Source organism: Emydura macquarii, unplaced genomic scaffold (assembly GCF_026122565.2).
Source record: "Emydura macquarii macquarii isolate MOO-44397 ecotype Brisbane River unplaced genomic scaffold, CSIRO-AGI_Emac_v2 contig_2676, whole genome shotgun sequence".
Classification (NCBI taxonomy): domain Eukaryota; kingdom Metazoa; phylum Chordata; order Testudines; family Chelidae; genus Emydura; species Emydura macquarii.
This window is the reverse complement of record NW_027132813.1, coordinates 46,485,413-46,510,471: the sequence shown is the minus strand read 5'-3', so window position 1 is coordinate 46,510,471 and position 25,059 is coordinate 46,485,413. Positions and strand designations below refer to the sequence as shown.

At 41.9% G+C, this 25,059-nt stretch overlaps 1 protein-coding gene across 7 annotated transcripts in view; it reads left to right on the top strand.

The window, feature by feature from the left end:
* Nucleotides 1–25,059, top strand: part of PLCB1 (phospholipase C beta 1) — a 642,689-nt gene that overhangs the window by 525,549 nt on the left and 92,081 nt on the right. For all 7 annotated transcript variants that reach the window (XM_067565312.1, XM_067565318.1, XM_067565317.1 and 4 more), the window contains 4 exons: nucleotides 12,235–12,311; nucleotides 12,419–12,508; nucleotides 16,571–16,628; nucleotides 20,068–20,154. In XM_067565312.1, the coding sequence (XP_067421413.1) occupies nucleotides 12,235–12,311; nucleotides 12,419–12,508; nucleotides 16,571–16,628; nucleotides 20,068–20,154 (312 nt within the window). The remainder of the gene's footprint in view (nucleotides 1–12,234; nucleotides 12,312–12,418; nucleotides 12,509–16,570; nucleotides 16,629–20,067; nucleotides 20,155–25,059) is intronic.

Below are 25,059 nucleotides of genomic sequence, written 5' to 3'. Positions count from 1 at the left end.
ATACATTGAGATTCTGTGCTATGCCTCGAAGATATAACCAAGGGGAATTGGGAGGAAAAGTGGCACCTTTGTGCCTTCTGGATTCTGGGCTCATCTGTGGGTCAAAATGCCTCCATTTTAAATTAGACCAACTGTGGGGGTGATTCTAATTTACGAGAGCCTCCCAAAGTCTGGAGAATTCCCAGAATCTCCATAGCACCGTGGACTATGATGATTCCCCATCCCACTTCTGGCACGATTCCTCGTACCCTGAAAACACCCTCTGCAGCAGGGTTTCCAAGTGTCCATATGCTGGGGAAGTTTTCCCCTGGTTTCAAGGAGCATAGGTCCTAGAGTCCTCTCTAGCAAATTATAAGGCCTGAGAGGCAGGGGACAGAATCTGTCCCACAATAGGCAATAGTGCCTATAAGCTGTCGCTTCAAATGTTTTATCTGTCAGTCTTTTTTTTTTAAAAGCTGCCAAAGTAGGCTTTTTTATAAAGTTGTTTTCACTATAAACTTCAACTCCAGTCAAATATTGTCCCAAATTTTTAAAAGTGTGATCAGGAAATGACCAATGCATGCACAACAAGGCACATGTGCCTGCAAATCCCAACATGCACGTGTGGATCAGGCTTTGCTTATATATAACTAGGGATCATGCACAAGTGCATGTATGCTTTTAAAATTATGGGACTCAATTAAATATGGTAATAGGGTTATGTGAATCTGAGGTGTGATACCAGTGTTTTAGGGTTAGCAGAAGGTATAGAATGGAATGCCAAAGCAGTTCCATGGCTTCCAAAACTGTTTTAATGAGATATATAAATATACCAAGTGAGATTTTCAAATGCACTGGTCTACTCTGCTCCCTTTGAAGTTAATGGTAACATTTCTACTGATTTCAACAAGATCAAAGTTATGCCAACCATAAGCACTCAGATTCCCCAGCTGTAAAATGGGGATATTGGTACTCACCTCTTGGTACAGTGCTTTGAGATGGAAAATCCTCTAAGAGACTGTACCTATCAGAAACTGTAACCACACTGGGTATTTTGATAAGACACACAATTATCTTGTTAATCAGCAGTAAGCAAGATAAGAATAGAAGTAAGCTCTGGCCGTTCTATGGAGTGGGTGGAACATTGGTTTTAAACTATTCTTGACTGGTAGACTCATATAAGTTCAATATAGGCAAAAGAAAGTGAGATAGTCCAGTAGTAAGCCCTCTAGCATAGGACTTGGGAAACCCAGATTTGGTTCCCTGCTCTACCACAGGCTGACTGTGCGATCTTGAGTAAGTCACATAGGATCTCTGTGCCTTTGTTCCCCATCTGCAAAGTGGGGATAATAGCACTTGCCTACCTACAGGGATGTTGCAAGGATAAATAGATTAAAGACGGGAGCTGCTCAGATGCTACAGTGACGGGGGCTATCTAGGTATCTTACACAGAGGACCTATTTAGTTGTCTGTTCCATCCATTTGCAAGGGGACAGGGTTTTGTTTCCTGAAGAAAAATGTGTGTTTCTAACTTGCTTCTATGCTCCAGCTGGTAGCTAATCAGCAAGTGGTAGTCTTTGCAATTGTGCTTTGTAAATTCCTGTTTTGAGCGCTCACCCTCAAAGTGATACAGCCCATTGTAAGAATGGCCATAGATGTATTCCACCTATAGCCTAGTGTTACTGTTCTGCCATCATTTCTCAAATAGGTATAGTGCTCATACTTAGAAGAAATTGCAGTTAGAAAATTTCCTGAAATGTTAACTTTAAAGACTTTTAAAACCCTTTGTGTTGGGTCTCCACTGGCATTCAAAGCATACTCCAACGTACATCCAAGGACATGAAAATAATAAAATGTTTGATGTTGCATGATGTGAAAAAATCCACATGATTTAATATACTCATGCTTATTTATGATTAGATATTTAAGTCTAATGGAGTGACTGAATACTTATATTTTTTTTTAAAAACACAAAGCTAATGAAAAATGAATTGGCAAAGCAAGAAAGTGTGGGAGTGCGTTTGTCATCCTTGTTTCTTATGTAGCTTATCGTCAAAGTTAGGGCAGATATCTTGTCCCCATATAAGCCCATGAGAGTTTGGCCATTGTGTTTAAACAGGCCAGGATTTCACCTTCAGTTCCTATCCTTCAGTTGGGTCCCCTCTTTGGGATTGCTGGATCAAGGACTTGGCTTGTATTTTGCACTGTGGACCTTGGATAGTTTGTAATGCAGACTCTTCTTTTAAAATACAGTTTTTGAAAAAAACTTGTGCTGAAAAACACTAAGTGGCTGGCTGCCCTGAAGCCCAGATGAAGGCAGTAAGATTGTATGGAGTGCAAGTCCGACAGAATCTAGCTGCTTCTACAATGTACACATAGATGTTGCAATTTGTAATCTTCATCTGTTAAAAAACAACTCTTCTGTAAAAGCTTTTAATTTAAAAATGCCTTCAGTTTACTTTCTATAAAAAGTTTAGGTGGGAACTTTTCATGTTGATGTATCCCTTTTGCTATAATTTGTTGATAAGTTCATACCTTTCAGAAAGGTAGATCTAGATATTTCTTTCCTCTGGACAAAATTGTATATAATCATGTAACTAAAGACTATATCATAATGCATATGTAAAAAGGGATCAAATTAAGGTTGGATAAGCAACCTTAGTTCTGGCATTAGGGTGCTTGACTTAGTGACTTTAATAATGTTCTTTTAACATCATTTTTGGGGGTATAATTTCCCAGGTTTTTAAAAAAACAAACTAAAAAAGCAGATATTCCATCATGTGACATCATATTGATACCCAAATGGATCATCAGCAGGTTTGGAACTTTTAGATCCACACTACAGACCTCTGCCACTTCAGCTAACAGAACAGTTGGTTGTGCTGTGTATGGGCCAACACTGGAGATGATGGGACCCTTTGCGAATGGGTTTCACAGATATTTGCTGACAGCAGAGAAATGGTGAGGCTCAGGAATCTTGGGTTCCATTCAGGGCTCTGTAGAGCAGTGTGCTTACTGGGGAATAAGCATAGACTCTTCTGCTCTTTTCTCCTCAAGCGTGACCCCTACTGACTCATCCACTCTGACCTGTCACAGTCTCTTCCCCATGTCTGGCTCCTCATCCAAGTTCCATTCTCCTCACATGGCCAGTCCCAGCCTCCACTCCTCAGGCTTCTCATCCCAGTCTTGTGGCCTATCAAGTCCTAGTTTCACACTCCAGACTCGCTGTCCTAGTCTCCTTGACTGGCCATTTCCCCCACCCCTGCTCTCAGCTCCTCACCCAACCTGTCTGTATCTCTCTCTCTCTCTGGCTTTCTGTGAGACTTTTTTTCCATCCCAATTGGCTTCCAATCCCAATCTTCCTCCCCACGCTCTTGCATCCAATCTCAGGGACCTTTGTCCCAGTTCTCCCCTCACACCTGAGTTCCTTATCTGATCCGTCTTCCATCCCCCTTTACTTCATTCCTTCTGTTGCAATTTCGGGGCAGCAGCACCTGTTTCCCCACTCATGGTCCCTCGGTGGCACTCATTCTAGGCTTCTGGCTGCCAGCCATCACCTCTCTAGAGCAGAGACCTGCGTCTCATTCCCTTCTGACAAAGGGTTTTTAAGGCTGCACAGTTGCCTGCTTTACACTGTGATATCCCCAGCAAACCAGAGTGTCTAAACAGGCCAGGGTCTGATCTTTGCGTTCTCTCTGATTGCTCTGAACAGTGAGATTGCCAGAAGTTATGAGTTACCACTCAGCTCCTTCTAACTAAGCACATTTATTCTTAAGGTAAAAATGTTACAGAGAAAACATATTAAAAGCAGTAAAAGAACCTACCTGCTAAAAAGCTTATGAGAGGTCACCCCCTACTCCAACCTCAGGTCTGGTGTCAGTCCTTCAAAACCCACAGCTGGGTTTTCCCCGGGATTGCAAGTTCATGGCTGTCTCAGATTCAGAACCAGAATGCAGGCTGGGCACTACAGCCATTTCTTTATACCACTTGGGCCTTTGATCTGAAGTTTCCAGAAACAGGTAGTCAGCAGACAAAGACTTAGCCTCAGAACATAGCTTCAAAAGGTAGGGGTTTTGCATAAGCGGAGGTGGGAAATTTGCATTAATCTCCCCCAAGGTATTCCCCAGGAAATCCACTCAACACTTATTGTCCATTCTTGTCTGGCACATTTTCAGAATAGTCCTTTGAACTCCCATGCCTCGCATCACATCTCCCCCATACAGAGGTTGCATACAATCCTTGCCAACAATAATACAGAAACTATGTCCTGCACGTTTCTCAAAGTCACTACCCTTCTTATTAGAAGCCTATTGATGGCCCTGCATACTTGCATCACAGCAGCTCCAATGGTGGATTTACCAACTCCGAATAGATTCCCAGCTGACTGGTAGCAGTCTGGGGTTGCCAGCTTCCACAGAGCGATGGCCACTTGCTTCTCCACTGTCAGAGCTGGTCTCAAGCGAGTATTCACGTGCTTCAAGGCTGGGGACAACTCCGTACAAAGTTCAAAGAAAGTTGTCTTTCGCGTACGAAAGTTTTTCAGCTACTGCTCATCATCCCACACCTTCATAACGATGCGATCCCACCAATCTGTGCTTGTTTCCCGGGACCAGAAACGGCGCTCCACGGACTGAAGATGATGCATGACAACCTGCAACAAACGGGAATTGTTCCACTCTATGGCTTATAGCAGGGTGGCCTCAGTAACATCTCAGTAACATCGCTATTTTGCATGCTGCGGCTCCTCTCTCACCTTTGAAAATACTGCAGGATAAGCCATGAGGTATTTGTGATGCTCACAATGATAGTGCAGAACTGAGTGGGCTCCATGTCTCTCCAGCAACAGTGTGTATGTGGCAAAAAAAAAAAAAGGCGTGAAAAAGCCTTTGCAGTTTGTTTGGGACAAGAAGGGAGGGGGAAGGAGCATGTGGCATCATGGGAGGATGACAAGATTCCCAAAAGCCTCTGCGGCTAGTTGCACTGTGGGATAGCTACCCAGGGTGCAATACTTTGAATGTCGACCGAAGCATGGCGAGTGGGGACGCAAGAACCCGGCACAAGGAGCATAGTGTGATAACACTCCTGCAACTTCTAAAATTCGGTGGGTGAAAGTCAATTTAAAATAAATCAACTTCAGTCTGCAGTACAGACATACCTTGAGTGTAGATTGGATTTTCTGAGAATGTATAAGTAAATTTCTTATTTACTTTGAGTTAATTAAAAACTGGAACCTAAGAAAATGAGCATGTCCCCATCTTTTCCTAATCCTGAATTAATTTAATAAAAGAGATTCTTCAAACTTTCCATTAGATACCATAGTTACATTCTTGTGCATAGGCTATCTATGTAAATCTATATATATAAAACAAACAAATTATGTTAAATGTTAAGGATATAAAGTCAAGTACTCAAATGTTGGGAAATACCAGAATTAAATGTGTCCATGCAACCTTAATTTGGCCCCCCTTTTGCAGATGCCTTTTAATACAATCCCTAATTACATGATTGCAAGCAATTTTTGTCCACAGGAAACCTGACTCATTCAGTACAGATAGGAAAAACACATCGTTTTCCCTAACCTTCTTCTCAGAAGCAGGTGAACCATTTTGTTTAAATAATAATAATAAATTAATAATATATTAGCCTGGGGCAGACTCCCAGCACAGAAATGTTCAGCCCGAATGATTAAAGTTTGGCAGAGTTATAAGCAACCAAAAAAGAGTCTTATAATAGAAGTAGTAGGCAGCCTTAACTATACATGGCAGTACCAGTTCTGCTTACAATTTGAAGAAATTAGTTTGTGTTTGAGTTAAATTATTAACAATTGTATCTAACTTATGATTATACCAGACAGACACTGTTAAAATGGAGTTAAGTTAAGAATACATATAAGTAATTTAGGCCAAAATATATTACAGGAATATTGCAGTTATTCCCAACCAAGTGTTATAAACCTAAGAAAGTCAGAGTTAAGGTTAATCTTAAAAGCAATTCAAAGATGTTTAGGTCTAGGAAGGCAGTGTGGTCTGGTGGATAGTACACTGGCCTGAGACCTAGGTTCACTTCCCAGCTCTGCTGCTGGGTGACCTTGGCCAAATTACTTCCCCTCTATGAGCCTCAGTTTCCCCCTCAGTAAAATGAGGATGATGATCCTGACCTCCTTAAGTGATGTACTAATGAAAAATGCTAGAGAACAGGTATTATTAGTATGGAAGTGCACAGTAGGACAACCAAACAACCTTATCTGGGTCCTCAAGTGACAGTTGGAAGTAACCATGTTGTTATGATTTTAGTGTTTATGGTCCTGGATTAAATAAAACTGATTTGTAAAGACACACTGTGATGGGGTGGATTAGTCCCGGAGTCCCCCTGCTGGAGGTGTCAGGGTCCTGACATACCCATCCCACGAAAAGAGTTGTAGAAGAGTCTTCCAAGATATGCAGAGAGACTGTCTGGGACACAGCCAATCGGGGAGGCTGCAAGGGGCTAGCCAGTCGGAGGGTTGCAGGCTAATATAAAAGAAGCTATAGTGCAAGACCAGTCAGTTGGTGCTTGGAGCCTAAGGAGTGAATATGGTGCTCCTGAAGGACTGCAGCACCCTGGACAGCTCAGTGCTGGCAGGGACTGGGGGAGCGAGAAAGAGTGCCTGGCTTGCTGCTGGGTGTGTGTGTGTGTGTGTATATATATATATATATATATATATATATATATATATATATATATATATATTAGAAGAGCCCTGAGGTAAGGGTGAAGCATTGGTGAAGGCTGGGACCATGGGGAACTGGCTGAGTGAACTGAAAGAAGTTTGGCTAAAGGGACACGGCAACACGTAGCTGCTATTGTTAGGGTCCCTGAGCTGGGACGCGGAGTAGTGGGTGGGCCCAAGTCCCACCCCATAAGCCACTGGGGAAGAGGCCTATTATTGGACACTGATAAACCCCCAGAAGGATATCTGCACTGTTAAGAGGTCCCACTGGAGAGCTGGGGCCAGAACAAACCACAGTGGGTGAAGTGTCTCCAGGGAGGAAACCTTGGGGGCATGGCACCTTACCAGGGCCATGAGCACTTAAAGACTTTGTTGGACTAATACCCTGGAAGGAGTCTATTTGAGTTGTGTTCGATACAGACTGTGAGATGCGGTGTGTATTCATTTAGGAATAATTTTGGATGATAATCTCTACCACACTCCAGGGGGGTCCAACCTTTTAGCGTGAGGGGCCACATTGCAATTTTTTTCTCACTCAGTGGGCTGGTGAGCAAATTTCAAATGGGCCGTGCTGCTGCTGCACCTGGCCGGCCGGCATGGGACTGCAGGGGGTAGTACAGGTGTCAACTTTTATTTTTGCCAGTGGGTGCCGGGGAGGGGGGGAGTTTTGGGGGAGTGGTGGGAGAAAGACACATAACTGGTCACGTGACTAGACGTGTCTCACAGCTTTCCTCCCTTGCCCATGGCCACCGTGCTCTCCTCACTCCCTGCCCCAATTATGGGGGACAGGACGGGGTGGCTCTGTCCTGCTCCCGCTGTGCTCCCCAGGACATTTGGCTGCTCTCCCTGGCACCTGGGCGGGGAGCCACTTCCTACCTTGGCTCTTCCTGGCTGCTGATCTGCAACGGGGTGGCTGCCTGCAGGGGCATGGCTGGGAAAGGCGGCTTCTCCTCCTCCTCCCTGTCCTGGGCTGGCTCACCTGGCTGCTGGACTGATTCCCAACCGCAAACTCCCGGGGAGTGGGAGAAGGGAGAAGAAGGGGGACTTCTGGTTCCCGTAGCCCCTGCCCCCAGCAGCGCTGCTTCCCCTGGCTGAGCTCTCACTGGCAGCTGCCGCGCTGCACAGAGCAGCATCCCAGCTGGCCGGGGCTGCTGAGGGGTGTGGGCTCCGGGAGTGCTGGACAGGCCTGCGTTCTGGCTGGGCTTGGCTGGCCGGCGAGAGCGGGGCCTTGGGCAGAAGGGAGGGGGGGGGTTAGCCTCCCAAGGGAGGGTAGTTGCACATGCTGCACAGAGCAATGTGGAGCAGTGTCCCATCCCAGCCAGACATGGCTCATCCCATGCCTACCTCTGGTCCTGAGTCCTTCAGGGGAGGGGCTGTTCCTCAGCTCCAGCTGGCAGCCCAGCGGGCTGGATAACAGGCTTTGGTGAGCCGGACTCTGGCCCGTGGACCATGGGTTGGACAATCCAGCTTTAACCTATATCTACAATGCAAAAGTAACTGGTGTATCATCAGATGTGAATTTAAACCAGTGCAAACCACTGTGTGGACCATCTTATTTCAGTTTGAATGTGTTTATTGATTTAATTCAAATCAGTTAGGAAGAAGCATAAATTCATCCAAAATAAACCACTCTTAATCCAAAATAAGTGTCCATGGAGGTGTTTGCACCAGTTAAACTGCATTAATTTAAAAGTTAAGTCAGTGTGACTAGTTCTAGGGCGGAATGGTTAAAGTGACTTGCTATAATCTGGAAGATCATGGGTTTGAGTTGTGATTGATCTCCCCCTGAAAGGCTACTTCTAGTTCACCCAGCTGCAAAATGGGTACCTGGTCCATTGGGTTAAGGCAGTTGGATGTGGTGCTGGTCACGTTGCTCCCTTGTGGATGTTTGCATATGAAACTGATGTGCCTTAACCATGTTAGCCCAATGAGCCATTGGCTTGGGGCAACACTGATGCAACTTTCCAGTGTAGAGAAGGCTCCACTTTTCCTAGGACTTGGAAACTTCACTGTTTTATATCATGTGTTGTAATTTACACTTATGAAAAGTGATCTACCAGGTGTGAGTGGCAGTACTTCACTCCTGCTTTGCACAGGCGTAGATGACAACACAAGTGTCACAGCAGTGTGGAATCTGGCCTATAGTAAAAGCTGGAGCGTTCTTTCATAGGAATTATGTTGTGCATTCAGTGAGCTGATCTGTTTTGTGTAATGATCTGCCTCTGATGTTTCCTGCATAACATCGCCTAGTCTATTGCTTATGTACAGTGATTTGTTGGATCATCTAAATAGCAGGTTATTTAAAAAGCGTTGGCAGTTAAAATGAAACATATGGAAATACTTTGGCAGCCAACTGAATAACATTCCTGAGCAAGACGCTAACAAATGAAGCTCTGATTCTGATCTAAGTGATGAGTCCGTAGTTGCCAGTTGTGTTCCCATTTGGCTGCCCAGGTAATGGTTATCCCAGCTGATGTCTTGGGACTGTTTGCAGCCATATTCACCCTAGCCCTCAGTCCTGAGATCTCCACTCTTCTTGCACTGCCTGCCTCAGCTGATAGTGGCCCTGCAGTGCCCCTCATCTGCTGGGCTAGAAGGGTGGAGATGGGGGCTTATTAGTGCTCCCCGCCTAGCTCCTCTCTCAGAGCTGGACAGAGTGGTCAGAGTTAGGGTTCTCAGGACCTGGTACCTCGTCCCTCCCACCAAGTGGAAAATCAAAGGGGTTGTTGTGAGTACAGAGGTGCTGCTTTCTGCTCTGCATCCTGCTGGGACCCCTGCCATGCTCCACACACAGCCCATTCCGCTTTCTTTCAGTCATACTTTTTTTTTTTTTTTTAAGGGGGTTTGTTTCTCCCCAGCTGCCCAGACGTGCCCTTTGCAAGTGTGTGTGCACGCTCATGCACTGGAGGCTGGGTGGGCAACATAGGTGCTCCTTCCCAGATCAGGGTCTCTCTCCCATTCTCTGCATGTGCGGAGTGAGGGGTTGCTGTGAAGGGGGAAATGGAACGAAGGGTCTCAGCTGACCAGACATGAGAGGCCTCATGATACTCAGACCTCTGGTTTACTTGAAGATTTGTCCCAGGCCAAAATTTCCACATGTTGGCCTCAGTGTGAATCTTGCAGCGTTTAACTAACCCACAAATAAATATTTCCTGAACTTGGGCCAAATGTTGCCCTCAAGCCCAAAGGGCTGGCCTAGGTGTGAGTGAGAACAGAATTTGGCCCACTGATTTTTTTTCTCTTGTCAGCATTCATTTCTCTTCTCTCTTGATTTTGTCATGTCACATAGGTCGCATAGGGCAAACTTTTGAGGATTGTCATTCCCCCTAGGCCAAGAGGAATTTAAATGCTTTTGGTGCAGATTACTAGCCAGTGTGGGTATTCTCTGTTTTTAAAATGCCCTTGACTTGAAATGCTGGCCGGTTTGAGGTAATCTTAAAAGTTGGAATTATCTCTGCCCAAAATATATTTCCTTATCTCTCCAGATAAATACTGAATTGACACTCACTGGCACTTCTGCTAATGGCAGGTTTGAATATGTCCTGAATTCCTTTCCAGGCCAGACACAAGACTGGCTCCCTCTTTCTCTGTCTATCTAGTTTGCCTTCTCCTTTCTTTCTTTCTCGCACCCAGACTCTTAAGAGATAAATAATCATTTGAATGACTTGAGATTTTAGTAGGAACTTGCATTCCCAATGTTGTATGATGCATTCCACTAACAAGAAGATGTGACGACAACATTGCACATTTACACACTCCAAGTGAGGAAATCCCAAAGTTAAGGAGGCACATGTGTCTTTATCACTGCCCCCTTGGGCTTTATGGTATGGTCTGTGTTTATGTGGTCACAAGCTACTTCTCAAATAACACAAAGTAATATAATATCACTTATCCTGTAACAGTTGCACATCTGTATCATTTTGAAGTATTGTGTATTACTCTGTCCCTGCCATACAAATAGTCCCAAAAATGATGTATTTGAAAAGTACACAGTAAAACCTTCCTACACAACATATTGCAGATTAACTATGACACTAACATGCAAAGCACTTTTATGTTTGCAGTTAAATGAGGACCAGAAAATAAACCCCTTGCTTACATAGGCGAGCAGTTATATGAGTATTCCAGTGAACTCAGGAACATGCCCTTACTTTGGTAATAAGCTATGTATGATATGGGTTGTATCTTACCTTTTATTTGGAAGGAAGAATTTGTGTTACTTTTTGCGAACAAACACTTTAGACAAGCATATAATTATTTTGTGAGGGTTCTTATTGTATGTACGCCCCTTTCCCTGCTTGCATTTACATTTCAAAACAGACAGTGATTGTTCCTCCAGCTTGGTTACATTTTCTGACTTGTTCAGTTATGAAGTGTCATGATGATTACTTTTTCAATAAGAAACATTTTGACAGTTTCCTCTGAGCATTATATGAATTAATATTTTCTCTCATGGAAATTTGCTTTACAGCCAATTGAGAATTCTTTCGTAGTTGCATACTTCGTCATTCTGTAGTTCTAGAAGAGAATTCATACTCAATACCCTCCTTTAGTTATCTGCAAATAGGAAAGACAATTGGGTTTTACTAGCTACCTGTTACTATACATTCTTTGTTTCATGGTTCGAAACATGTATCTGATTATTTTACTGAATTATACCTAAATGAAAGGGTCCTCTGCCACTGCCCCTCCACTTCAGCCACCCTCTTGGTCATGAATGACTCGAAGACCCTCTGGTTTAGCTGTCCAGTGTAGTTTATTTACAGTGTGCAGTCCCACCACCTTCTTACAACATACAGTTTGGCTAGCGGACAGAGCCTTGCCTTGCCTTGCCCTGCCCCTCCCCTCCCCTGGCTTCTCCTTCCTTCACCTGGGCCTAATTAGGCAGACAGCTGTTTCCCCTTCACCAATCAAGTGCAGGTGTCCCTAGCCAGCTCCAATTTACCTCACTTAATTGGGGCTGGTGTGACAGAGGGCTGGCTAAGCGGTTGCTGCCCAACACTGTGTCACACAAAACTATAGTGATCTTCAAGTGAAATATATCAATAATCCTTTTATGACTCGTAATATTACGAAGTTAGCCTCATAACACTCATATGATGTAGGAAGTATTATTCCCCCCATGCTTCCGATATATGAGCAAAGAATCCCTTCTAACCCAATATGTATGAATCTATTACTTCTCCCTGGCTACACCAAAATCAAGATTGTTATGAATAGTAGTGTTCTGAACATGGCAATTGTGTGCCGCATTCAGAGAAACTGAACTAGACAAGGCCATGGAGATTCAATTGTAATTTACCATTGACCACACTTATTCATAAGCAGGATAATACTTGGGAGCTAATGAGATTTCTATGTGTAAATTCACAGTCCGCAAGAGGACAATCCATACTTCATTGATAGAACTGCTAATAGCTTTTAATCACATATATATCTTGGTGGTGATAGAACATTTTCATGTTCACCACACTACATTTTTGAAGAAATCTGGGATTATTTATGATAACAAAATGTAAAATGCTTATTGTTTGGTTTTTTCCCAGCTCATTCAGAAGTTGACAGATGTAGCGGAGGAGTGTCAGAGCAGCCAGTTAAAGAAACTAAAGGAGATTTGTGAAAAGTAAGGTGCTATTCTCATGTAACTAACTAAATCTTCTTCACCTTCTAACTTCTGGTTGAAATATGTATGTGTGTGTGTAGACTTATCTTTATTACTCTTTCCTATAGAGAAAAGAAGGAGTTAAAGAAGAAAATGGACAAGAAGAGGCAGGAGAAGATCACAGAAGCTAAATCCAAGGATAAAAATCAAATGGACGAGTAAGTATATTCTTAAATCATGTTAGATTTTATGAAGCGGTTCAAGGACACTTGCTCCGTGTGAAATCACAAGAAAAGCCTCCACTAGCTGATCAGTATGCAGGCAGTAAGGGGTCACCAAAGTAACTATGCCACTTCCTATTGAACTACTCAAATCCCCTCCTCCACAAGGCACTTTGCCAGCTAAAGAGGTGCTCTTGTACTGCACTCCATGTCAAAAGAGAGAATCCTCATGAAGAGAGCCACGGTCAATGTGGTGACAGAATGGCACACTTAGGCCTTGATCCCACAAATACTTCCACGTGTGGGTGAATGCTCATGGATAAACCCATTGGCTTCAAATCAGCCTTGTAATGATACTCTAGTGTTCTGTGAGCCATTTTCAATATGCAGCATAAAAAGAAAGGAGTGTGGCAGGCTGGCCCCTCTAAGGGTACAGGGTTAAGGTAGTTTGGGTGCCTTGTTTGGGAAATGCAACCCTAACTGCATTTCTTGAGATCCCACCTTTTCATGTGTTTAAAAAATTCTAATGATACTGAATGATAGATAGCATGTGCTCAAACTGCTGACAGTTCCTGCAACTTTAATTTCACCTTAACAGAGTTTGTGTAGGAATTTCCTTCCTTTTGAACTTTATCTATTTTAAACTTTCTAAATTCAACAAACAGCAGCATCGTAAGGGAGAGTTTGTGCTACTTTTGTAGTGTCACCTAAGATACTTTGTTATTGATTCTTCTTTCATGCTAGTTTTAGCCAGTGTGGAGTTACTTCTGATTTTTCAACAGTGGAAGTGAGAGAAGAATAGGGTTCTAGGTGTGCAGTATCTGTAAACAGGTGCAAAAATATTGATTTGTTTTATGGCTCACAAATAAGCACATAATATAGCTGGGCTGTGTCCTCTTCTAGTGCGCAGTAAATGGGATTTGTTTGTTTTCCTCAATTAATTTTGGCAAATAATTCAAAGAGAGAATGGAACATTTTAGGTCTGCACTACTGTATTTATTATTAGTTATCAATCTTTGTGTAAGGCCTACTGGGTCTCAAATCCAGGCCTGCAGAGTTGCTAGGCAGTGTATGCCCCTGCACTGCCACTGAGGTTACATCTACACTGAGGGTGGTAAAGTTGCCACCGTCAGATCGACCTATCTGGATCAATTGAGTGGTCAGTGAAGACCCGCTCAATCAATCCAGAAGACGCCAGTAGTCGACGCAGCAAAACCATCCCCTCAAGTGGCATAGCGCTGCATTGACGGGAACGCAGTTCCCGTCAGTGCAGTGAAGAAGGGAAGCGCAGAAGGGAAGCACAGCAGTTGACGGGAGTTACGCAAGCCACTCTGCGTCGACTGTCGCCTAATCGCTGGGTAAGTGTAGATCAGTCCTGAGTAACAGGTGTAACCAGCTTGTGTATTCCCACTGTGGAGACCAAACACAGGAAGTCCCACCTCAAGTGGCTAGAAGGACAGGCACCTTTATGGCACTCGACTGACTCCCTGCCCTATAGAAACTCAGGGGGTGTGTCAGGAAGTGTCCAGACAACAGTGTGGCACTAGCTAGCTGCTATGACCATCCTGTGTTCTGTTCCTGAACTCCTTGTATTGACCTCTATTCTGACTTGGCCTTGACTCCAACTTGAATCCTGGAACACCTACATGGACCTTGTTACATGGCATGATACCTCTACCTGATCCCTGACCTATCTCCAGCTCTGCCCCTCGGCTTGACCTTCAGCCTGCCTATTGACTCTGATACTGACTCTGAACTCCAGTGGTTGTTCTGCCTACTGAGCTCCTGCCTACCTTTGCCCAGGATTCTGATGCTTTGTAATATTTAAAACCAAATTTTAAAAAACTGCAAAAGAATTTTTAAAAAACAGCCAAACAAAAAACCAAAACAAACAGCCAGGCTTTTCCAGAAAACCGCGATTACAGAGTGTCTAGTGCAGCATCACCACTGTATATGGTTTGCAGCTTCTTGTTATAGGAAAAAGAAATGCATCTTTTTATTGGATAGAAATGAAAGATGGGCTGCGGAAATCAAAGGACCACAGTGCATGACTTCAGAACAAAGATTAGAGGAATTTAATAAGCAGCTGAAAGAGAAGATGACAAAATGGGAATAGTAAGTGGTAATATGAAAGAAGGGAAAGAATTATTTAAGGTGGGTAAAATTGGCTTAATGGCATTCAAGTAAAACTGGGAAAAATCACTTAGGCGTTATGAAAAATGTTCTAACAGTAAAATCAATTACAACATGAAATGATTTGTCAGTATAGAGTTTATTGAAATACCAAATTAATTGTTCAAAAGGAGGCAGGTAAAAATCCCTAAGGAGGCTTCCTCAAACTTCTTATGCAGGAAAACCCCAGGAAGACAGCAAAAGGAGCAGGAAACTGTACTGTGTTTCTTCCCAGTTGTTCCAATAAGTGAACAAAGTTTGCCACCCTCCCCCCCCACTACTGAAAGAGGTAGCAGGACCCTGCCTGCAAAGCCAGTGGATTCCATCAAGACCTCCTGTGCCAAGTAGGTCTTTGAGGATGCTCTCTCACAAATGTGGGAAATCATAAGACACCCAGATTAATATATTGTGCCAAGCTTTCCAGGCTTTCATTTTTCTATTGTCCCTAATTTTTACCTGTCTCTAGGGTTAGCGTAGCTGCCTGGAAACAGCATATCTGAGTCCCTTATGTAGAGAGAGTTTTCCCAACCAATTCAAAATTCTGTTTAACCGTTCAAGTGCTCCTTGATTTCCTTGAAATATTGCAACTAATCCATCATTTGGGGATAGTTTGCTTCCCTCTCTGCAAACTTCATAAACCATAAAGAAACTGCTTACATTATATAATCAAATGACCACATGCCATCCTCTCTAATGAGCTACATGGTCACTATAGGCTTGATACTGTGCTCATTGAAGTCCATGGCAAAACTCTCATCGACTTTAATGGTGCAGAATCAGGGCCCATATTGCCAGTGGGTAAACTTTTCAAAGGCGCATAAGGGTTTTTGGAACCTAAGTCCCAGTGACTTTTAATGTATCTGCACTGCCCCTGCTATGGTGCAGATGTCTATGGCAGTGTGTACTAACTCTAGCCAGGCAGTCCTGAAAAAATTCTGTCTCAAAGGTCACAGCAGATGAAGCTGCTGAAATGTTCCTGGCCAAGTTCTTTTGACTCCACTTAAAGTGGTTGAACAGAAAACATATATGAAATAGGTCAAAAGAAACATATTTTTGTTGTTCTCAGTCCGTGTACCAGTTCTGGGGTTACCCAAAACAGTAAAGCAACAGTGTTGTGGAGCAGAACAAGCCAATGCAGTTCAAAAGCAGAAGACAAGCAGCCATGCCCTATCCCTAAAATACTGCAGCATGTCACCAGCTATACTACCACAGGAGCAGAGAAGCTCAGTGTTGAGCAGTCATTTGGCATGCCGTGCTGCCTGCCATTGTGAAGTTAGCCCCATCCAATGCCTACATAATAATATATTCAGAGACACTTCTAAAATTCAAGTGTTTCAACTGAATCCAGTGCTCCATGGCTTACTTAGTAAAGTTATGGGGTGAAATCCTGACCCCATTGAACTCAGAGTTTTGTCATTGACTTCAGTGAGGCTGAATTTCATCCACACTATCTGCTCACTGACATGGAGTGCTGCGTAATGTAACGTTGGGCAATATGTTCCTGGGGATTCCCTGTGTGTTCTTGTTAGTATTCCATTTTAACATTTACAAGAACCACTGCCCCACTGGAGCAGCAGCAGGAGTGCTATTCTACAGCAGAAGGACTAAATGAGAGCAGGACTTGCCTGACATTATCAGGGCTTAAAGGCAAGAAACAGAAAATAATTTCATTGCAGGAGGTCACAGTAAAATCTGGACATTTCTGAAGGTACAGCTCTGACATCCTGATTCTAATGCATTAGACACTTTAGAAAAGCAGATGGATGGACAGACAGAACTGTCTCTTCAAGGCATAGTCTATCTCATTGGGTATTGATTTATCTGAATTCACAAACATACTGATGTAATTTCGTCTATTGCAATAATTTGTTAATCCTTTATCTCCAGAGAGAAGACAGAGATGATTCGATCGTATATCCAGGAAGTGGTGCAGTACATAAAAAGGGTACGTTAGTCTGTTGTATTTTCATCATTTGTAAAACTTCAGTTTTTACAGATTACAGTTTGAATGGAAGTTATCCTTGGAGTGATTATGAGTATATACATTCCACTGTAGAGCTATGTGCACCCAATACACACTCAAGTCAGAGACTTTTGCAAGCAGTAGCACTAAGAGGCACATATGCCCCTGCCCTCTCCATGCACAGAGCCAAGGGCATAGAAGGGGCATAACCGCCACCTTTCTCTCAGTTCCCTCTCACCATCTATGGTGACAGCACTCTTGAGGCTTGGTTAGCCAATTTGGGAATTTTCTCACTTTGTATATAGTTATAGTTCACTTAGTATAGTTATAGGTTGATTAGTTAGTTAGGTTTTTTCGGGAAGGGGGGAAGTTGCCAGGCAGAAATTTGCCGCATGCAGGGCCCTTATCCTCACAAGAGTTACCTAATTTGTTTAGGCGAGGGACAGAAGGGATAAATGCCGTATCTGTACCTTATTCCCCAGGAGAACAAAGAAACAGAGGGATTTCTGACTTAAGGTTTATCTTCTGGAGAAGTCAATACATCCCTGTTCAGTGCCTGACCCCTACAATGAGAGGCCTTCTGGACTCCATCAGTTACACAATCCAGGAGGAAATCACCTCTTCCAACTCCCGTAGCTACTAGTGAAACTCCTGTGGAAACACAAGGTCCCTCCCACTTTGGAGTCCACAGACCAAGAGGACCCAATAAAAGAACTCCTAGATATTCCTCCTCACATCTCTTCCTCTTAAGTCAACTTCACCTCTGCCTGAACACTTTAAGGTCTTTCAAGACCTTAGAAGGAGGGCAGCTGCTTCTCTAGGAGCACAGATGGAACTTGTGCAAGATAATCTGCACAAGCTATTAGATATCCTGCAGACTTCTGCCCTGGGAAAGGTCACTCTTCCCATTAACGAAGCCCTGCTGGAACCTGCTAAGACCCTTTGGCAGACATCCACTTCAATTCCACACACTGCCAAATGTGTGGGTCGATAATATCAGGTTTCCCAGCAAGAATATTATTTTTTTTCACTCACCCTTCCCCAGATTCTTTAGTTGTCACAGCGATGAATGAACAATCGAGGCAGTTGCTCCCCAAGACTACCCTGAAAGACAAGGAATTTAAGAGTTTGGATTTATACAGTAGAAATCCCTAGACCTTCATAAGCCTTCAAATGAGAGGGCCAATAAAGCCCGACAGTTTGACAAAGTATCCCTCTGTTAATTGGTCAGCAATTTCTAAATTCACAGATAAGTTGCCAGAGCATATAAAGAGCAGTTCTTGGCCATAGTCTCTGAAGGTCACCTTACTGCCCAGACATCTCTCTAAATGGCTATCAACACATCTGATATGGCTTCTCATTCAATGGCAACAGCCATCTCAATGAGATATTCTTGTTATTTACAGGCCACCGGCATCCCAAGGGAACTTGAAAATACAATAGAAAACTTGCCATTTGAGGGCACTCAGCTCTTTTCTCAAAAGACTGATGATGCCACGTTCATGTCAAGATTCCTGTGTGACTCTTTGCTCTCTGTCTATACCCGAGTGACTAAGAGGAAATATTTCAGACCACAAGCCCACTATGGAACTCAAGATCATTCTAACAGAGATCTTAGCCTTCTAAATGTTGCCCATCATCTTTGTCCACAACAGGCCTTCTCATCAAGACCTCAGTTTCAAAACAGTCATTTTAGCATCACAGTCAAAGACAAAATACTGACTGTAAATCATTTCCAAAGTGTCAACTGCCCATTTGGAAACTGGCCTACCTTTCTTGTATAGTGCATGGACAGAAATCTCTTCAGATATTTGGATTTTTGGCACTGTGAAGGAGGGATATGTTAGCCAAATCACTTCCTTCTCCAACCCACCTTCCCCATCGCTTTTTAGGGACCCATCTCATGAGGCTGTATTAATGCAAGACCTACAGTCTCTTGGATCTGAGACCAGTAGAGGAAGCTCTTTATCAGCACACAGAGAGAGGCTTTTATTCCCACTATTTCCTGATTTTAATAAATAGAGGTACCAGGAGGCATGTACCACCTAGTGTTACTGCTGGCATAAGTCTCTGACTTGAGTTCATTGGGTGTACATACACATACAGTGGAATGTATAAGTGCATAAAACATCTTGAAGAACAAGAGTTACTGTACAGGTGAGTAACAATTTTTTTCTAAAATTTTAAATAAAGGTTCTATAATTGCAACTTTTTGTCCAAAGCTATACAGATTATTTGCATACTACTCTATATGAAATTAGAATTTTGTGTCTTTTTTTTTTTTTTTTTTTTTTAACAATTGGTGACTGGGGGAATTAAATTATTTTTCTTATCTAAGTCTAGATTTATTTTGATCTTTGAATGTGCCATTTTTATTCATTGAAACCATGTACGGTCTCTTGCCTTCAGGTACTGGAGAAACATTTTTGTAAATTGGTTTGCCGACTCAAGAATGTAATGATTGCTTAAAGAACTCTGAGAACCAAAGAACATTTAATTACAGCATATACTTTATTCTTAATTAGGTTTGTAGAACTGCTGAAATACATAAGCATTCTAAGCAGAGCTCTGCTAAATATAACATTTGTGTGTTGTGGAATTTCACGAGAAAATGTTAGCTATTTTATGGTTTCAACTGTTTTTATGTTGTATTGGACCCCAAATTTTGCTATGTGAAATGTGGATCAAAATGTTTGTTTTCAAATCAAAAATATGCGAAAGAAACTCCCGTGAATTTCTTTACGTCTTCAATGCAGAATTAGTTTAATTCAACAATTGGGTCATTTTTGCTCACAAAGGCCCCAGTACAATAAACCACTTAAGAATATGCTTAACTTTAAGCATGTGTTTAATTTCCATGAAGTCAAGTGCATGTTTAAGTGCTTTGCTGAATCAGGGCCCAAGTCCTGTACTGTAGCCAAAAATATCTGAACATGTTTCCTTATTCAAGGCCCCCATCCTGCAAAGAGTTTCTTTTGGCAGCAGGAATTAGCCAGATAGGGCTTCTTGCAGAACAGGATCCAGAGTTTGCAATAAAATACAATAAAATACTATTTTTAGGTGCATTGCATTGTCACAGCTATTTTGCACACTCTGATTCTGAATGCCTCCTGTGAAGTTAATATGCAGTGTTGTAGCTGCGTCAGTCCCAGGATATTAGAGAGACAAGCTTGTCTCTCTCACCAACAGAAGTTGATCCAATTACCTCATCCACCTTGCCTCTCCTGTGAAGTGTGTTGTATATGCATCTATAGAAGAACTGTTGCCAACAATAGAAGTCATTGGTGCATGTCAAAAAGGGGATTACACAGCTGTATTAAAAAGGTTTACAATTTTCATTAGAGAATTGTAATATTTTTAATTGAAAATTCAGCAGGTTTGTGTGTTGGGTGAAACAGAACTTTTTGCTGCTTTCTTATAGCTAGAAGATGCTCAGAGTAAAAGACAGGAGAAACTTGTAGAAAAACACAAGGAGATTCGTCAGCAAATCCTGGATGAAAAGCCCAAGGTAAAGAGTTTTGAACATTGACATAGTGCTTTTAAAAAGTTTTATCAGCAAGTGCACCTACTGTGTGCACCAGTTAAGCTGATACTTGAGAAGTGTGACAGAATCCGCATGTACTGAAAGTGTCATAGATAAGTTCCCCGATATCTGAAATTATGAAAAAAGTCAGGTAGCAACCTGCTAGTGAGTACCCACTTCAAACTCTGATTCCCTGTAATTAGATCAGCCTTTTATTCATTGTAGAATATTTCTAAAAGGCATCCGGTGTAAAGGGTGCTTCTGACCAGCAGAGTGTGCCCTTTACTGTAATGTTCTTTAGCAGTACGAAAACAAAACACAGTTTGCATAAAAAAGGAGATATCTTTTTAGCATGCTTAGCTCAAATGTTCTTGATACTAATGACAGCCTGTAAAAATAGATGATGATAATAGATGTTTTTCCATTTGTGGAAAAACAATGAGATCTGTCAAAACACTGTTGTTGAACATGGTGTATTTGCTGAATTTTCTACCCTGGAGTTTGTGCATTGAATCTTTTCTATTCTCTTTCATGTCAGCTAAGAGCATGTAGTATTCTGAAATCTCTCTTTCTCTGTGTCTGTCTCTCTCTCTCTCACATGCACATTTTATTTTAGAGATTGTGGACTGGATCCTGTTTTTGCTGAAGCCAATGGGAGTCCATTGACTTCAGTGGAGCATATTCGGGCCCCTCAAATGTTGTCAGATTTGTTTTAGGAAGACATAATTACATCAACAGGCTATTGTACATGGACACAGTGTCATTCATCAGAGTGCTCTTCCCAGTCTAATTCTTCATGGGCCATTGTGATTATATCTGCTTTCATCTTTTCTATATTGGATCCAGTATGTTACAGGCTTCAATTTTAATTTCTTGTCTGCCTACAGCCTAATGTTTCAATACTTGTATTAGAGTTAAATTGGCAGTAATAAGGAATTTTAATTTTGACAGTAGTTAATCAGTGTTGTGAAATATCAAAAGAATAAATCAGGTAAATATTTTAACAGCTGATGATTGATAAATGATACACTTAATACGTTTCTAAAAATTACATATTTTTGTTCATGTAGTTTTCTACTTTGATTTTGAAAATCAACTTTATAGAAAGTTATAACAATAATAATAATTAATAACAGTTAGCTTAAATGCATTGGTACCTGGGATCAGAATATATCCTCTTCCTTAAATGTTCAAATTACTTCCTTTTTGTGTTTGATCATCAGCTTCTCTTTAGGAATTTTACTCATTTATTTTTTTAAATTAATGGAATTTAAACGCACAAATATAATGCAAAAACAACTCCCTGTCAGTAATTGTAATGCTATTATTTGATAAGCTTGTTTATACAAACTCTTAATTAACTTCTTTCCTTCTTTTTTTAATCTCAAGACTCCTACTGTACTTTTTTTTTTTTAGTAAAGCAATAGCAGATCTGAACTCCAAACTCACGCCCTACCATAAGTATATGAGTTGCGTGCAGAGAGAGGGATCATGTGCAGGCTGGGAAGGGTCAGAATCCTCACTCACCCATTCACATCCACAACCTCAGGGCAGTGCACAATGCAACTCTGCAACTCTTACCCAACCCCTTTATAAGGGTTTCTGCTAGATCCTCTCTGTATTCAGTGACTCAGGGCCCTGCCTTGAGAGCCTGCATAATGTTGTGCTCAATAGTTCACCAAGGGGTCTGCATCCTTCCCCTTCCCCTGCATCCTTCCCCCTATATCCTTCAGGACTGTGTGTAATATAGCTCTTATTTGGGCCAAAGGATTTAGTGCAAAACAAGCCATTCATTTTATCAATAGTTGGAGGTTTTTTTTGCTTTGTATTCAAAGCCGAGCTCCCTTATTGGCAGGGCATTAATGTAATAGATCAAAAGTTTCCCCAGTTATAGGTGTTTGAAAGGTGCAAACACAAATACATATTCTGCAGCCCTTCCAGTGGTAGTTCTCCGAGTACTTAGACCTGAATTATTTGTACATTCAAAGCTCCCACCAAAACTGATGTTAATATAAATCCCTGGGAGTTTATGGGTACGGACGCAATACAGGATGAGTCCCAAAACAAACAGTCTAATATGTTTAGGGGGTAACAATCCTTTTCTGAGTGCTCCTGGCAGTAATGTCATCTCTTTAACTTGGTTACTTAGCAGTGAGGCACAAAGCTTGTTGTATTATGACTTTCCATGCAGAGCCCAGGCATAGGCAAAAAGATGGTTGCAATCTTAGCCATTACATTTGCAGCTTTGATATGTTTTGAAGTGTAAGTTCAAATTCACCACTTTAAACACCCCACTGAAGTCGGCAGAATTACACAAAGTATAAATCAATGCAGGTTTCTTCCCCTAAATAAGGTCGAGACACAGGACTATGTTGTAGTTTTTCAACTGATTGGCTTATAGTTGAAAATAGCTTGAACTTCCCATCTGCTCTTGTTTGACTCCTGAACTGATGCTGTTTACTATGTTCCCCTTGAAGTCAGTGGGAGTCTTGCTTCAGTGGATTTCACATTGTAACTGTATAATAAAATACTCTGGTCTTGCAGAGACTGGAAATTCAATAATCTCATGGATATTTTTCTAATATATATGTGCGTGAGGACATGCCAAATACTTCCAGCAACCTAATGTGGGAGAGAGCCTCAGGAAAAAGACAATGTCACCTTGTTAATTCAAAGACCATGTGATCATGTGTGGAACAGTAAATACCCTGGCCTTACCCTTCCTTGATTGCCCTCTCCCTTGAGTGTTATGTTAGAGAATGCACATCAGAGAGAACTCATCCAATGACTATACTCCTCCAAGTTCATAAATTGAAAGCCATGTGACAATTAGAATATATGAGGGTTCCTAATTTATGCCCTCCTCTTGAGCATCAGATATTGACCACTGAAAGAGAGGTAGATAGGTTGATTAGTTATAATGATTGTAGGGAGTTTTACCTGCATCCTGTGTGATAGTTCCCTCCATTGTCTTCTTCCTGACCGCACCATTTCCTATCAGACCCATTATTTCTTTTTGCTCCTTTCCCCCCTCCACTTGCTCTCCTTTTTGCTTTCTTTTGTTCACTTCATATTCATCATCCCCTCTTTTTTTCCTCCCCATTCTCATTCCTTGTCTTCTCTCATTTCATTCATTTATATTAAGCCTTCATCTGCCCCTCTCTTCTTTCCCTTCAGTCACCTCCCTTGTAAATTCTTGAAGGCTACATAGGAACACAGCTCATTACAACTCAGTATGGAATTCAGTCCATGCAGGGCACAGAGTGATCTGGGATGCTTACCGCAGTGTATGTGTGGCACTGTGATGTCTAAGTACACCTGAGGGACTTGAGGATGGCATGTTCATTTTATCTCCGTTTCTTTGCATGGGATAATCTGTACATCCCTTTAAACCTGAATTAAGGGCATTTCCATCCCTTCCTCTCCCATTGCATTGCATTGCGTCAATTCACATGAGAGGGCAAGGAATTAATTCTTTTTCATGAAAATTGATTGCTACAGTACATGGACCCTGCACCTCCTGTCATTGGTGTCGATGAGAGTTTTGCCCTGGAGGTTCATAGAGACAGAATTGATCCCATTACACTTTGTGACTTTTAGTTCAAGCCAGTAGAGCACATTATTATTAATCATACTTTACACTTCTATAACGCCTTCTCATGACATACCATAGTTCATCCATGGACATGTGGGGAGTCTGAAAGCAGCCACTCTGCATGGCATGATTCACTCTGTAAGAGCCAAGCATTTTTCCTATGCAAGATGAAGATGCCCAAAAACACTTTAATGTGGCCTATGAGCTCTATGACCAGCTGCCACTATCACCACCGTTGTAGGAGTCACATATGTCATGCTACTAGGCAAAGTCCAGTGGCAGCACAACAGTAGAGACTCCTGTGCTGTTAAAGCCTGATCCAGCTGCCATTGCAGTTGACTGGAATCCTTCCACTGACGTCTGTGGTAACTTAGTGCCTGGAGGAAGAAAGAGCCAGCACTGCAAGGAGGATGTAAATCATCTGTGTTTATAGTTCCACAGCTTATGCTCATTTTGCATAAATCAGAGGAGAAGGAGATGGCCTAATGTGTCTTATTAAATTGCTTTACATGGCTTTGACCTATCCCATTTATGATTTTTTCCTCAGAAAACAGCATAAAAGCAAATGTACTTTTCATTTAAAATTGTGTATTAAATAGAGGCAAGTATAAGAATCTGATGTATGCTAAATAATTTTAAAACACAAGCTTATTATCTCACAGTTTGTTATGCATTATTAATTGTACTTAGTGTGTGTATACATTGCTATACTTAATCAATAATTTATACCAGGGCTGTGCCTGAAAAATTTATGGGGACTTAAAATGACATGTTTTTAAGGAGCTCCAGAGCAAATTAATGAGCCACTCCACCGCTAAAATAATAATCCTCCTATAACTCCAATGTTTTCAGCCTGTTGAAACAGTGCCTTGCAAAAACAATGGATGATGTCTTCCCTCTGTCATGCACAGTATTCAATTATTTGAAAGCACAATTAAGGGAGAATGATCCTGTAGTCACAGAAGATCTTAAAATAGCTTTTTTATACACTGCAACTTGGTTGTACAATTCCCCTTCTTTTGTGGTTTTTGTTTCAAATCATTCATTTTCCTCATGCATATAATGTAGATGAATTAAATAAGGCTGTTCATGAAAGTAAGGCCAGCAGGATTCTCTCTCTAATTTTTAAGAATAATCAGTGTACAGTCCATATGATTCACAGAACTTTTGAAATTACATTAGATTTGTATTTATCAATTCTCAGAGCCGAGAATTGCTATTTTAAATCAATTCAGTGGGAAGAAAGCAATTCCCAGGAAGTTTGATGGCTCTTCCAATATGTTTTCAGGTCACTG